Source organism: Cryptomeria japonica, chromosome 11 (genome assembly GCF_030272615.1).
Source record: "Cryptomeria japonica chromosome 11, Sugi_1.0, whole genome shotgun sequence".
Classification (NCBI taxonomy): domain Eukaryota; kingdom Viridiplantae; phylum Streptophyta; class Pinopsida; order Cupressales; family Cupressaceae; genus Cryptomeria; species Cryptomeria japonica.
The window spans coordinates 422,171,046-422,186,220 of NC_081415.1; the positions used below are offsets into that span (position 1 = coordinate 422,171,046).

Here is a 15,175-nt window from a genome sequence, read left to right on the forward strand (position 1 = left end):
CCCACCCCCCCTCTCTGTCTCTGTCTCTGTCTCTCTCTCCATTCTATTCCTTTCTCTCCCTATTGCAAACATAACATGATCCTATTCGTAATGGAGATTGATTATCTTCTTGAATTAGAGGTTTAATTTTAATTATGTTGGATCCCTTTAAGTGGATGAATAACTTTTTTGAATCTATCACTTCTCCATTGTGACCTTTGTTTCACAAATCACATCATCTATTATACAGTCCACAGTTTGACCTCATGCACTACATGCAAGTATCCCAAAAAATAGAACTATTGTTTTTTTTCAAATTGACCTTCCACACCTTTTCAGCATACCCATTACACACCAAGATGCAATAACTAATTATATACATTTATATTCTTATATAATTAATTATATAATATTAACATATATTAAGTCTTATCTTACTTTCCTATCGACGTACACCTTAAACCCCTACACCGTTAATACAAGTGCTAGTTAGATTATAAAGGTCATTTTTTTCCCTATAGAGCATGGCCCTTGGAAGTGAATCATTCAAATATTTATTTACATGGTACTCCTCCCCCTCTCTCTATATTTTCCGATAAATTGAGAATATTCATTGGAATAAGTTTCAGCATGCGATGTGCACGAAAACAAATTATCAGAACCCCCATCGAAACGAATCGTAGGGCGTCATGGAAAGAGCTTTGTTACCGAAAATTTATCCCGCAATCCTTGATAGTCGCCATTCTCTAGTGTTGGGTTCCCCTTCTTTGCCCATTCATCCCTACCCAATTCATCTTTCTCGAATCTTACATGCTCGTTTAGCAGATTCATGGAAGCATATAAACGCTATTTCCCATTCCAAGACGAAGATTGTGTGCCTGTTTGGGAATAAAGGAGGAAATGATAAGGTGTGTACACAATTTTGTTTATGATTGTTTTTCTGTTGCATTTAATCTGAATCATGTTTAGTTAACATGGGCTTGTAAACTATATTAATCTTCTGTCTTTGATCCGTCGGGACATTTTTGTTGTTGTTGCTAGAAACCTAACTTCATGCATTTCTTTGAGGTTTACATTTAGACAGAACTTGAAACTACATCACATATGACAATGCCAAGGAAGTTATGGATAACCACATAAATTGGGTTCGAACACTAAAAGCATGTCGCTATGGAATTCATGGGGTTTCTGCTTGCTGGGTGTGTCCTTTTTTTTCTTTTAAAGTTTTCTTTCCAATGGCTTATAATTTTATGTTTTATCTTGTAGTATATGTTTTGCGAGTTTAAGAATTCTTGACAAATTTCATTTCACAATATTCTTCTACATTTCAAAGATTTTTTTTTTTTTAAGGTCTTGCTCGTGCCAGGAGCTCTCAAATTGGCCTTTGTAACCACGCGCTAATTTCTTTCTAGTTATTCATTCTTCAATTTTTTCATTCCTTGGTTTTGACCTTCCTTCCAAGCTTGGGGATAAACAACACCGTTGTAATTGTATGCCGGCTGAATAATCCTAGTACCTAGAAGGTACTAGTTTTTTGCATTACACGTACTGAAAGCTTTGGCAATCTGGAGGTAGGCTTTGGAATTCAAGTCTTCGGGTTGATATTTTAGCGTTTTCTTCCTTACTGTACAGATATTGTCGATGGTTTTAGATTCTTTCTGTATGGTTATCTCAACCTTGCAGTTGTTATCTATATGATGCCTGCAATTTTCTAGTGGTTACTATGGTGGATAGTCCTGCAATAGGATTTTGTTCCGCATTAATATTCCTCCTATGGAAGAGTTTGGCCTTTTTATTGAAGCTTTATCTTCCCAGCATTTGCTCAATCCAATATACATAAATCTTAGCTATAATGCTGTAGGAAGATACAGAGGGGGCTAGATTCTAATAATCTTACCACACATGGATTCGTGGAAATCAATACTGTTAATTTCTTAGATTGCAATAGAACAGAGTATGAAACAGTGTGAATGAAAATGTTTCATTTTCAACAACAATTTAGGGGAGTGGATGGAAATGTCATTTTCAACAATATCAATAATGGAGTGTAATGTCCCTGCTAATATAATAGTGTAAATATTCCCTAATCCTCTGTAAATATATAATTTAAGTGGTTTGCTCTGATACCTTTTTAATATTCCGAGCTAAATTTAAGGCAAATATTTTGACAATTTAAAATTTGGGTTAACAGCATTAACAACTCCAAAATATGCTTAAGACTTCATTATAATTCCCTAAAAATAAAATACATCAATGTTTGCACAACAACATTTATGATTTATGGTTAAGAATTGAAACTTCAATATTTTACCATATGACACCCAAATTGATTCTACCAGAAACTAGTTAACCTAGAAAAATTCCTTTACATTTGCAAAAATAAAAATAAATCCTAATCTTAATGGCCGATTCCCAAATAGAAGATAGATTGTAGAATACATATTTTCCCCTAAACTACTAAACCCTGATTTCGAAACACTAATTTGGCATTAACAAAGAATACCCATTTTACATATTGGGTCCAAAGATTGCTAAACACATCGCAGAGCTTTCCCTCTAATTACACATGTCTACAAGTAGTTAAAAAAATATTGTAACAATGACAAATACTATGGCATAAATAGTTTGAACTGACAACACTTGCAATAATTTTGTTCACAAATGCATATGACACTTTAGAACATCTACTGAATAAAGGGTTTGTATAAACATTACATCATATTATCTAGCTGTTACAATAGCTATTATGAATTGGAACATGAAGGCTTACACCCATGCCCGAATCGATGGTGTGTAAACTAAAAGTTTGTGAGATTTGTAATCATGAAGTTTAAATATAAACTCCTGGTGAGCTCATTCTCCAACCATAAGGGTTTCGTCCTTTGCTGCACACAATTTTTAGGGGTTTTTGTCTGCAGATTGTTAATAGACTTGTGAGTTTTCATCCTCAAATCTAGGTGTATGAACAAAAGTCTTCATTGTGATTTCGGGTTAGGGTTTGTTGTGGTTTTCTAGGTCCCCCTTTGTTCCTTTTGGCTCTTTAACACCTAGATTGGGCATCAAACTTTGCAACAATGGTTGCTAAATCAAGATTGATATGCTATAGGGATTGCCCATATCGATTGAGCATCATTTCCCCCTTGATTTGTGCCTAGAATTGTGCTTACATGTGTATAAATGTGTTTGGGAGGCATGGAGGAATGTCCAATGCTAATTGATATTGTCCTCAACCATAATGGTGAGGGTCCCTTAGGGTTTGAAACACTAACTATCTCATTAATGGCAGCCAAAGATTGTGTCTTCGCAATGTTGGAAGTACCCATGGACCCATGTGCCCATTATTAAATGATTTCTTAATGTTCATAGGAAACTTTTTGGAAGATATGCCATACTAAGCATTTAAGGATAGATTGGTCGTGCAAGGAAGTAGGTGGATGAATAGTGCAAATAGATGGGAGTTTTTGAGTTCAGGGTCCTGTTGGTGTCTGTTTTATCATCTACCAAACATTAGAATAAAATACCCCAAGGATACTCTATCCTCTCCAGAAAAACCACCGCTTATGTTTAGATTGCGAGAAGATCATATGGTGATTCCAAGGTCTATATGTGCGAACAAGCGACTTGAGTGGGATAGCTTCTTGGGTAGTGTATGCTGAAAATCTCAAGGGGGACTTACGCTTATCAACTGGTGTCATTCACAATCCAGACCTAGGCGAATTGATCAATGACTGCTCTTTGTTTTTGGATTTTCTGATCTAGGACTTCAAAAAAGATAAAAAAAAAGATAAGGGTTTAGGATTTCTAACTATTGCTAGGCTATTCCTATGAACTCAAGAGACGGTAAAGACTGGGTGAAACTGGTAACTACACTTTGTTTCGCCACATTGGGACAACTACGCAAAGTGGGTGCAATCTTCTAGGGTTGTGCTTAAGATTTTCACACTTATGAATAATACCAACAATTGAACAATATTACTCAAAGTAGAAGTTAAGCATCCACATCAAGAGCTCAGGCTAACTTTACACATTGAATGAAAATCATCCATCCAACAAAAGTATGAGCAAAATTCACCAATCTAAACTTATCCATCCTTCATTCATCTAACAACTTCAAAGCAAATAACTTAAAGCAAATTTTTTCAAGTGTTGAAGGGAATATGCAACCATGCAACCATTTAGCAATAATAAGATTTCAAGACAATACTGATAATGAACTTTTATTACTCAAATAGCTCTAAGCAACAATTTCATAAATCTCTCCACACTGAAATGAAATGAGAGAATGAGTTTATATAGAGTTTTTGAAAACAAATGAATGTTCGAGATCAATCTAAGATCAACGGTCAAGATCAAGACAACCTAACACTAATTAGAGTTTCCCAAAATAAGATCCAAGATCAACTGCAAATGAGACAAGTGGCACAAGATGCTATCTTTTAAGATTGCACCCCCTTCTTCTGATATTCGATGAACTTGGACACAATCTGGTCAACTTCCTCCATTGTGACATGTGGCAACATGTTGATCCTAAATTCTAATCCTTCCAAGTCATCTGCACATAGAGCAAAAGTGATTTCCCAATCTAGTTCTTGTTTATGAAAAGCATCTATGATGGACAGGTGGTTCGATGCCTTAGCCAAATCACTCTTCAAGATTGGTCCTGTGATGGCAAAGAATATGTCTTGTGTTCCGACCTTCAGATTCTCCAATTGAATATCCCTTTCTCGGATAGTTTCTTTCCCAAGTATCTCTGCAACTATAAGGAAATTCTTGTCCTGAATTGCCTTTATCTGTACTTCTATTCTATCGGCATCAACCTTTACTTTTTCTAAGACTTCATTCCGTGCAACCAGCGTCCAGTGCCAACTGTTGAAGTCATAGGCAGCCCTTGCTTCAATTATCTTTCCATTCACCAATTCTTGTGATGGGACTCCTTTCAGCTCTCTAAGGCATGGGATAATTCTATTTTGAATATCTTGGAAGTCAACCCACACTTCTGCTGTGTTCTCAATCCTAGAAAGTAGAGAAGAGGTTTGTTCATATGCTGATGATATTCCTTCTATAAACGTGGCTGCTTTTTTTCTTGTACTTTCCATCCATTCTTTGGTCTCTCTGGCTGTCACTGCTTCTTCCTCAGAACCTTTGACTACCTGTTGTGAATTCAAGAGCGGGATAGCTTCTGAACTTGCTTGATCAAGTGGCTTAGTAGTCAAATGTTAATATATTCTCTTAAGCGCTCAACTTCTCTCTTATATTCTTTCTTCTGATCTGTTTCTTTGTCCAACTTTGCCTTCACGGAAGCAACTGAATTGTCCAGGTCTTCTTTTACTTGAGTCTTCATGCTTGGTCCCAAGTCATAGGTGGTAATCTCATACTCATGGGGACCAATATCTCCTTTTGCCTTGTCTACCTTTGGCACTGCAATCTGTACTGTCTTGCATCCTGTTTCATCTCTTTGGATGGTGGAAAATCTTCTGGTTGGCTTCTTTACTGTAGTTTGCTCTAACCTGGCTAAGAAATCAGCCATGTCATCTTCTTGTTGTTCTTCTACTACTTGTGTGTTTATTTTCAACCTTTCCTTCAACCAATCAAGAACAGTGGGCTGCTCAATGCCTTCCATTTCTTGATTGCCCTTTTCACACATGATATCTTGAAGGGTGGAAATCATTCCCTCTTGAAATTCACCTTCCTCAACATCTATTTCATTGTCCGACTCTAGGATCTTTGTGCCAGTAGGAGACGGTGGTTGTTCATCTTCTTGATGGATCGATTCTACATTCTCCTCATGGATTGGGGAGGGAATTTCCATTTCTGCCGATTGATCAATGGCCAATATATCTATGTTTGCGGATGCGGCAAAACGAGACGGTTCTATCCTTTTCTTCTTCAGAGTTGGTCCTTCATTCACAACTGCCTTCCCCTTCTTTTTAGCACCTTCAATTGATTTGGCACTTTGAGTTGCTTTCTCTTTCGAAGAATATCCTTCTGCTTCACCCATCAGGTCATAAGTTAAGTTTATATTTCCTTGTTTTAATTTGTGACATTGCTGATCAACCCACCATCTGGAATATTTTATAACTGGCCGCATCAAAGTGGTCAAGTTTGCATGCTTTGGCTCTGACCATTTGATAGGAGGCAGAGGTGCATGCTCATCAAAGCCAGGCTGAATATAGTTTGCATCATCTTCTAGCTGATCAGGCACAAAAAAGGCTCAGTCGTTCTGATCAAGCTTACTGGCAATCTGGAACATAGTCTTTTCCTGATGTCAAATTCATCTGCAACATCTGCCCAAAAATCTTCTATGTCTGCTCTATGTCTGAATCTTTTTCCATTCACTAATCCAATATTGCCGAGAAGATCGAAATTAGCTCTGGATCGGTAGAAGGTAAAGGGATACCATTGCATTTCTAGCCTGGCACTTTCTGCTGCTTGTGCGGTCGGACAAGATTCCTCCATATTTCCAACAAAGAATGGAAAGGTGATTGCTGCCTTTTGCCTTAATCTTTTGAAGCTTTGATATGTTTCAAGTTGTCTAAGAACTTCAAGCAAGACCATCCTGTTGGTTGGATAGATTGGAAGTCGGTAAGGATGATTGTCAAAACCTTGGACTCTTTTGTAGGTGAATCTTGGAAATTGGATGAACCAGAATCCATACTTGCTGATCAAACTTTTGGTTTCAGGAGATAACCTTTGATGAGTTCCTCCTTGTAATATTCTTGTGATGTACATTAGGAATGCATCATGCGCCCAATAGCTCTTCTCCTTAAGCTGTAGTTGCGGGTAACAATCATAAGATTTAAATTCACCTTCACCATTACCAACCTCGCCTCTACAGATCAGTCCGGAATATTTGTAAGTACTAGCCAATAGGTAGATAATGTAGGAGCTCATGTAGAATGACTTTGTCCTCTCCAAATTTATCAACTGTTCATGAAGGTTATTGCTGATTATGCGGGACCAATTGAACATCCAGACTCCTGAGGTAATTGCATCTATGAAGTAGTACATCCATGTCTCAAATGGTGCACCCTTAGGGCTGCCCATTACTCTATTCAGCAATAAGATAATGTCACCATATTCTTCCTTGAAGTATGGGTGCAGCAAGACCTTTGGTACTTTCCCTTGGGGTCTTTTCTTTTCCAACCATGATTTGTTAACATTTGCCGCACAGAGTTTAGACTGGGCATCATAAATCTTTTGGGTATCTTCTTTGGTCTTGTAAGAGGTTTTATTGTAGCTTGGAATTCCAAACTTTTCTTGAATAGACAGCTTTGAAAGATTAGCTAAAACCCTCCCATTAGGTGCAATGACCTTTCTTGACTGTGCATTGTAGTGTCTAGCACACTCAACCATCAACTCAGCACATTGTTTAGCCAGAGGAAATCCAGCTGCTTGGATGATGCCATTTCTCATCATCCGACAGGCAATGGGTGTCAACAGGTGTCCATCATGCTCGTACATTTTCTTTTTGAATTATTCTAAATCCACATGTCCAAGGTCAATGTCTGTGATATTCTTTCATTTAGATTTGATCTTGGATTCTTGCTAAACTCCTTTATTGGAGAACTTCATTGGTGCTTTTTTGGAAGGTGCTCCTTTGATGCTCATTAACCTTCATAACACACAAAAATTCAATATTATTTTCAAGATTCGAAGTCTGATTTTTGATCTTTTATCTGAAAATTTCACTTTCAGCTTGTAAGAAGGTTAAATTTTTGTGAAAAAGCAGATTGAAAGTGAAGGGTTTGGCCAAGAAATTGATAAAATTGAGAGAAATAAGACAAAATAATATAAGTATTCAGTCAATTTCAAATTTTATGTCTCAAAAATTGATCTTTGTGACTGAAATTCACCTTTAATTCTGAAAACATGTCTTTAAATCAGAAAAAAACACTTTTCTTGACTTCAACACTTAGAAAAAATTCACTTCTTCAAAATTCCTCTTCAAAAATCAATTTCCTCAAAAATCTGAGAGAAAATTTCTTCTCAATTGCTCTCCAAATTCTCAACTTGAATAATGAATTTGAAAGTGACTGGTTGAGAACATATAGAGTTTAAGGTTTTAAAACTTAGAAGCTTCTTCTTTGTGTTTTTTCTTTTTTTTAATTTTTTATTATTTTTTTGTGTTTTAATGTTTTAAATCTTTCCAAAATGGAAAATTTTATCTCTCTCAAATTCATCCTTAATTCAGGAATCTTCTAGAACTTTCTTTTAATTTCCAAAATTCTTGAAAACATTCTAAGTGTTGAAAAATAATTCTTGAAAAACAATCTTAATTTTGGAAAATAATTAAAAATTTTCATGTGTCAAATTTTTATTTTTCAACCTGTTCGTTGATGGACGCTTAATTTCATGTGCAATTTTTTGTCAAAATTATTTTTCCTGTAGCAATTTTTCATCTTTCACCTTGGCAAGTTGGTTTTAATGTCAAATCTCCAAGTCTTGGGGCGAATTTTTATGTTTGGCTTAGGCATCTTCACATATTCCATTTATACCTAGCCAACTTGTGTTTGATTGAACTTCCAAAGTGTTTGGACAATTCATTTTGGCCAAATTTTATTTTCTTCTTGGCAAATTTTCATGTCTTCTTGATCTTTGCTTTGGCAAACCTTTCTTTTCTTCTCCTTAGCCTAGGCGGACTTCATTTTTTAGCCAGTTTGTTCTTATTTTATTCCACCATGCCTAGGCGGACTTGGTCTCATCTTTGACAAGGCAGACTTTGAAGTGTGTTAGACATTCTCTTTTACTTGGTGAATTTTACATGCCTTTGGATATTACTTTGCTTTGTGTTTGCTTGACTTGTTCAATGTAGGGCGGACTTTGAATAGGCTTGGACATCTTTTGTTTTATTTGCTTTTTATCCTTCTTCTGGAGGATTTGGATGCCCTTCTTCCAAACTTGCTTTGCTTGTATTACTCAACCTAGGCGGACTTTGGTCATGTTCTAGCCAAGGGCGGACTTTGAAATTTGTTGGACAAGGCGGAGTTGGAAGGAGTTTTGCCAACTCTATTTAGCTTTTCTAGAGCCGAGTTGGAAGACTATGTGCCATCCTTGCTTGCTTTAATTCTCTCCTTGTCTTGGCGGACTTGGAAGAGTGTTTGCCAACCTTTACGTATGCCTAGGCGGACTTGAGATGTGCCTTGACAATCTTGCTTTATCTTGGCGGATTTTACCAACCTCTTGCCACTTCAACTTCCAAACTTCTTGGGCGGACTTTAGGTTGCTTGTGCCACACACTCAGTAGGGTAGACTTTCAAGGTCTTTGGACAAGTGTTTTGATTGTGCCTTCATGCTTTCTTCTCCCTAGGCGAGCTTTATTAATCCTTTGCCAAGTTCAACCTTGCTTAGGCGGATTTTGGAGGTGTCTAACCAAGGGCGGACTTTATGCCTTGTCAGCTACTTCAACTTTTCCTCTTGGGCGGACTTGGAAGGGTCTTGGACAAGTTTGCCTTGCGCCTTAGCACATCATGCTCTTCCAAGGGCGGACTTGGAAGAGTCTTTGCCATCTTCACCTTGTGCTAAGGTAGGGCGGACTTTGAAGGAGTCTTGCCAAGGCGAACTTGGCATAGCTTGGCCGTGTCTTTCATGTCTAGCTTATGCTTAACCATATGTAGGAGTTTGTTTGACCTTTGCCAGGAGTTAGTTAACAGATGGTAGGAGTTTGTCGATGCTTGGACATGTTGTCTTGGCTTGAGTTCATCTTTCCTTGCCAAGCCAACTTGGAAGACATTATACCAAGGCAAACTTTGAAGCTTGTTGGACATGTTTCAAGGCGGGATTGGAAGATCTCATGCCAAGGTGGACTTGGCTTACTTCATGCCATATCTTGCTTCCATGCTTGGCTTTGGTGGACTTTGAAGATATCCTGTCATTAACTATGTCTTGGGCGACTTTGTTCTGGATGCCAATTTTTTCTTCAAATTTGATCAGCCATGCTGCAGTCTGGACTTGCCATGTTCATAATTGATCTTCTGGAACAAAACCCTAGGTTCTTGCTTTTTACACTTAAAGACGCGATTTTTCAATTCTAAAGACATGGGTACTGATCATATGGCTGATTTTTTGGAACAAAACCCTAATTAGGGTTTCCACTTGCTTTTTACCCTTAGAGACCAAATTTTCAAATTCTGAGAACATGGGTAGCAATAATATGGCTTGAGGATCAAAACCCTAATCTCGAAAAAAAGTAAAAAAAAGCAAACCTTGCTTTTTATACTTAGAAGCAAAATTTCTCAAATCTGAAGATATGGGTAGGACTGAAATGATCTAAGGAACAAAACCCTAATCTAAAAAAAGCAAAAAATTTGAAGCCCTGCTTTTTATACCTAGAGACAAGATTTTCAAATTCTGACATGGGCAGAGATGAAATGACCCGAGGAACAAAACCCATATGCCACTTTCAAAAAAACAAAAAAAAACAAAAAAATTCTAAAAATAGAAAGTTGTCAGAAATGACCCATAGCAATTGCGATCCTTGTCCTTCTAAGCACTTTGACAACACTTATACATGATTCTGAACATGATTTCTCAACTTGGCTTGGGATGACTCTAGAAACTCAAACTCAAAACTCTCTCAGAAAATGGACTTATGAAACTGCAGAGCTAGGACAAAACCCCAAAAAGCGAAAAATTGGGGGTCCCCATCTCCGATGGGGCGATGTGTGAATTAGGTCACAACAGGTCCATAGATATCTTATGACACATACCACTAGTTAGGGACCAGAGTTTGAGTAGGAGGCATGTTGGCGAGGTCAAGTCTAAACTTCGATAAGGCAAAGAAAACAAGTGGGGGGGGGGGTGGATGAATGGTATGCTTGGATGAAGAAGTCCAATACTTTGATAGGGAGAGAAGAGAAAGCGAACTTGGCAAGAAAGTAATGTCGAGAAGGGAGACCCTGCAATATTGACGACTTGCGTAGACCTAAGATTGGCTATGCCTTCGTACTTAAGAAATTTTAGGGATCTTAAGCAAATGCATGGGGGATGAAGGGGAAGAACTCATACACAAGTTTGGATCAAGGAAGACGCTAGAGATAGGAAATGGGTGGTTTGGACTACAACATAGATTATGTAGAAGGGGGACATAATTATGATTGGTTTAAAATCACCTCCCTTCCTTCAAGTATCACCTCGTAGCTCATATTGTTGGTTGGGGAAGACCCCTTGGGTATAGGATAATAAGAGTTCACATTATTTGTTGATATGAGATTATTCAAAGTGATTGTGAGGTTCATACCGCTTCATACTTATGATAGAATTGAAAATTGCCTACCTTCCTTAAAGTGGCAATTGTTACCTACATATTTATTGGTTGGGGAAGATCCCTCAAACACAGGATAATGGGAGGTTACTTTATTTGTTGATATGAGATGATTCAAAGTGATTGTGAGTTTCATATTGCTTGGTAAACCTTAAAAACATTATTTACCTTGCTTGTCTTGGTATAGTAACTTTTATATTTGTAATATTGATGTTGTGGGATGATATTTGTTACCTCATTAGTTTTTTTGAAGGTTTTCAAATTCAAGAATTGTTGGGAAATCTATCATACATTACTTGTGTATGTTTTGTTAATTTTGTGGTTTGACGATCATTTTAAACTCCTAAAACATTCCATGATTGTAGGATTTTCCACGAAGCTTAATTCTATGGATGGTTCACCTTTTTGTTGTGTTACACCAATTTAGTTCAAAATCTAGCTTGATCTTGGACTAGTCTGTAAGGGGTGTGGACTTTAGTCCAAGTATAGGTCTGGTTCTTTGAGGGCTCTACTTGACGACTGTGAGTTCCTCCTAGGTACATGGATTGTATCGAGTAAGATCGCATTCTGCATATGAACTGTGTTCACTAAGGTTTTGCACGGGTTCTAATGAATCATTTGGAAAAATGTACGTCATTCCTTAAACCTATCCCTTTGAGCTTGTGTCCATCTATCCTCAAAGATTAGTGAAACACATCACAAAATTCGACTTATAAGTTACTAACTACACATAAAACCATAAGTAATCACTTGATATAAATCATGCTTTCATATTATGTCTATGGTTATCAATGTATCAACTGGATTATGCAATTGATAAGTTGTATTTTTCATGCATAAATTGAGGGTTCTATTGGGAACTTCACCCATTAAATTGAAGAGCTTAAACAATATATAATAAAAAATTGTAAGATCCAATATAGCTAAAACAACCCAAAAACATAACAAAAACACTCATAGCCAATATAATTGGAATAACATAAGACATATGTATCAACTTGTAAGGACACTGACACCTTTTTTAATTGGATTTGTGAATCATATGTGAGGAGGATTTCTTCTTTGCAAAAGATTTCCTATAAGATTTAAAATTCCAAACAATTAAACTAGGGGAACGACAAATGTTGTCCAAGATAGCCACAACTTGACCATTCACAAAAGTAAAGAGAAGATCCACCAACCAAAGGAGTTGGGAGTAGCCCATCTTTTTTGGAGGAAGGGGTTTCTTAAACTAGAGAAGAACCATGCTCAAAAAGAGTAGGTGACAAACTAGAGGGACAATCCTTTGAAGAAGTCTTCTTGTAGACGTCCAAATTTTTTCCAAAGGAATCAAGAATAGGTAGACCAGGGGAGCAATGGTCATTGAAAATCAATTGATGATGAGGCTTAGCTCCTCTCCACTAGGAAGCTTGGCCAAGGTCCTCAATCTTATGCTCTACACAAGCCTTTGCTAAATGACTAATGCTAAAGCAAGCTCTATACCAAATGCTACCCTTTCATAATCTACTAGTTGTTTCTGGAAACAACCTTTAATTTTGAGCCAACTCTTTTTCAAAAGGCCCTTAGATATATCCAATTCAATATGTAGATGAGTAAAATTGGGACGAGAGTGAGAATCCATCCTAGAAAGAGAGAGAGATGTTAGACTTGTGTGAATGTTGTCATTGATGTCAAACCCTGTGATCCGGTTAGGATTGGATGTAGCTTGTTGAGAAGCAATGGAAGATAGGTATGTATGTGATGATTAAGCAGTAGTGGAAGATAGGTATGCATGCGATGTTGAGCAGTGAGGTATGTATGGATTACATGAGTAATTTCTGAGAGATCCTTTGCTCCGGAATCTAGTGCTTTGCTAGTCATGGTTGAATTTTTCCTTTTGTATCAAGTGTTGGTATTAGTTGCGACAATTGAATTGGTATTTGGATGTTTGTATTGCAATACGATCTATGAGTTCTATGCTCCGGAATCTGTGGCATTCATTTCTTGAAGATGGAAGTTGGTATGCTTGGATCTTGTGTCTATGGGTCCAACAAACCCTTGTTTTGTTTCGATAATTGAAGCATGTGTTCTGGTAATTGAAAAGGAAGCATGTAGAAGATCATTGAAGGCCGACATGGTTATCTGTCTGGTCAAGCATGCTTTAGTAGTGTATTGATCCGAGCGATGCATTATTGTGTAAACCTTTTATGCTTGGCCGACATATTGTCATGTTGGTTACCGGTGATACATATATATGTAAGAAAAAGAGAGGACATGAGAAGAAGAAGCAAAGAGAGACAGATGCATGGAAGCGTGCAACAGTGTGTAATGAAATGTGCATGTGTAAGAGCGAAGGTGTGTGCGAGCACAGTTATATTAATGCAGAGAGACTGAAAAGAGTGTTGTAGAAATCCCTTATCAGATCTGCTGCAAGCAGTTGTATTGACAGATTGGGGAAGGTGTCGCAGAGATCCCTTACACGATCTGCTGTAAGGAGTTGTATTGTTATTTGAGCTTATCTTGGATTTGACCTCATGCATTTGGAGATGCAATTTCTTTTAGTTCATTTATTTCTATTGCAGTGAGCATTTCGACAGTAAACTGTGTTGTAATCAGGCAGTGAGCCATTTGGCAGTGAGCCACCCTTTTTGTAAACACCATATAACTAGTTATATTACCTTGAGAGTTAACCCTCTCCATGGTTTTTCCCATTTGGGTTTTACACGTATAAAAATCTGGTGTCTATCTTGTGATTATGTCTTTCTTTTATTTTGCATTTGCTGATTCATGTTGATGAGATTAATTACTAAGGTTAATATCAAAGGAAAGTTTTTATTACTGTAGGAATACTGATTCACCCCCCCTCTGAGTATTCTGAACCATTCAACCATTCAACAAGAGAGAGTTACCCAAGGCATTGCCTATCATGTATAAGCTAGAAGGGATAAAAAATTGTAGAGGAAAGTCTAGCAACTTGTTGTGAAGTATTCACACATCGCCCCATTGCAAATGGGTACCCCTGTTCTTTTTGCTTTTTTACGGTTAGCTCAGTTTGCTTGGTTGCCTGGTCTTGGCTATTAGCCTTTGCATTGGAGAGTTGCCAGAGAGATCATTAGGATAGGGGGGTCTGCTTGAGTTGAGGTGGGTCAGTAGGTGGTCCAGGTCAGGGTCTCTTTGAAAGCCTTCTCTAGGTCAGGCCTTGCTCTTGTTTTTAGGTTAAGTCTTGATTGAGTTTGAGGAAGTCCTTATATCCTGCTAGGAGTCTTGCCTTTTGAGACCTATGTCTTTGAGTTAAGGAAGTGAATGGAGGTATCTGAGCAGGTGTTCTCAAGAATTCTTCCCTTTGAGGGTTTGAGATTGGTCTAGTTGATGAATGATGAAGTTCTAGGCATTGATTGATTTGAAACTGAACTATTTATCCTTGGAAAACGCCTAATGATCAAGTCTAGACTTGAAAATTTGAAGAAAGGTGACAAATTTGAGCGTTAAAAACAAATTTCGCTCCTGACCCTTCCAAAGGGTCGAGAGCGAAATCCTTAGAAAGGCCTAATTTGTCATCAAAAGGCATTGAGTTGACATCACCTTGAAGGCAAATGGACTTGATTAAGGTGAAGGAAGGACCCAAAGGCCAAGTCTAAGAACAAAGTTGAAATTAATGTTAGGAATTTGACCAAAAAAGCAAATTTTACTCATGACCCTTCCAAAGGGGTCTAGAGCGAAATTCCTTATAGGTCCTGTCCTTCAAAGGGTACCTAAGCGAAATGGTTAAGATGCACTTTTGATCCAACATTTTGGGCTAGATGCCTCCTTAAGGTGATTTGTTGACGTGTCCTAAGGTGAGAACAATGTGATTGAGGGAGGAGTTTGAGTGTTTGGAAGGTATCTAAGGTTAATTCTTCAATTTCGCTCCTGACCCTTCCAAAGGGTCTAGAGCGAATTCCCTTATATCTCCCTTCT

The 15,175-nt window shown here is 37.6% G+C and overlaps 1 protein-coding gene across 3 annotated transcripts in view; it reads left to right on the forward strand.

Annotated features, from left to right (window-relative positions):
- The first annotated feature begins 524 nt into the window (after nucleotides 1–524).
- LOC131073636 (uncharacterized) overlaps nucleotides 525–15,175 on the forward strand; it is a 42,801-nt gene continuing 28,150 nt past the window's right edge. The window contains exon 1 of one of the 3 annotated variants that reach the window (XM_058010133.2): nucleotides 525–887. In XM_058010133.2, coding sequence (XP_057866116.2) covers nucleotides 669–887 — 219 coding nt within the window. In that variant the 5' untranslated portion in view covers nucleotides 525–668. Of the gene's footprint in view, nucleotides 888–1,134; nucleotides 1,179–15,175 lie in introns of those variants that run through there. The other 2 variants (XM_058010136.2, XM_058010135.2) reach the window with 2 other exon arrangements.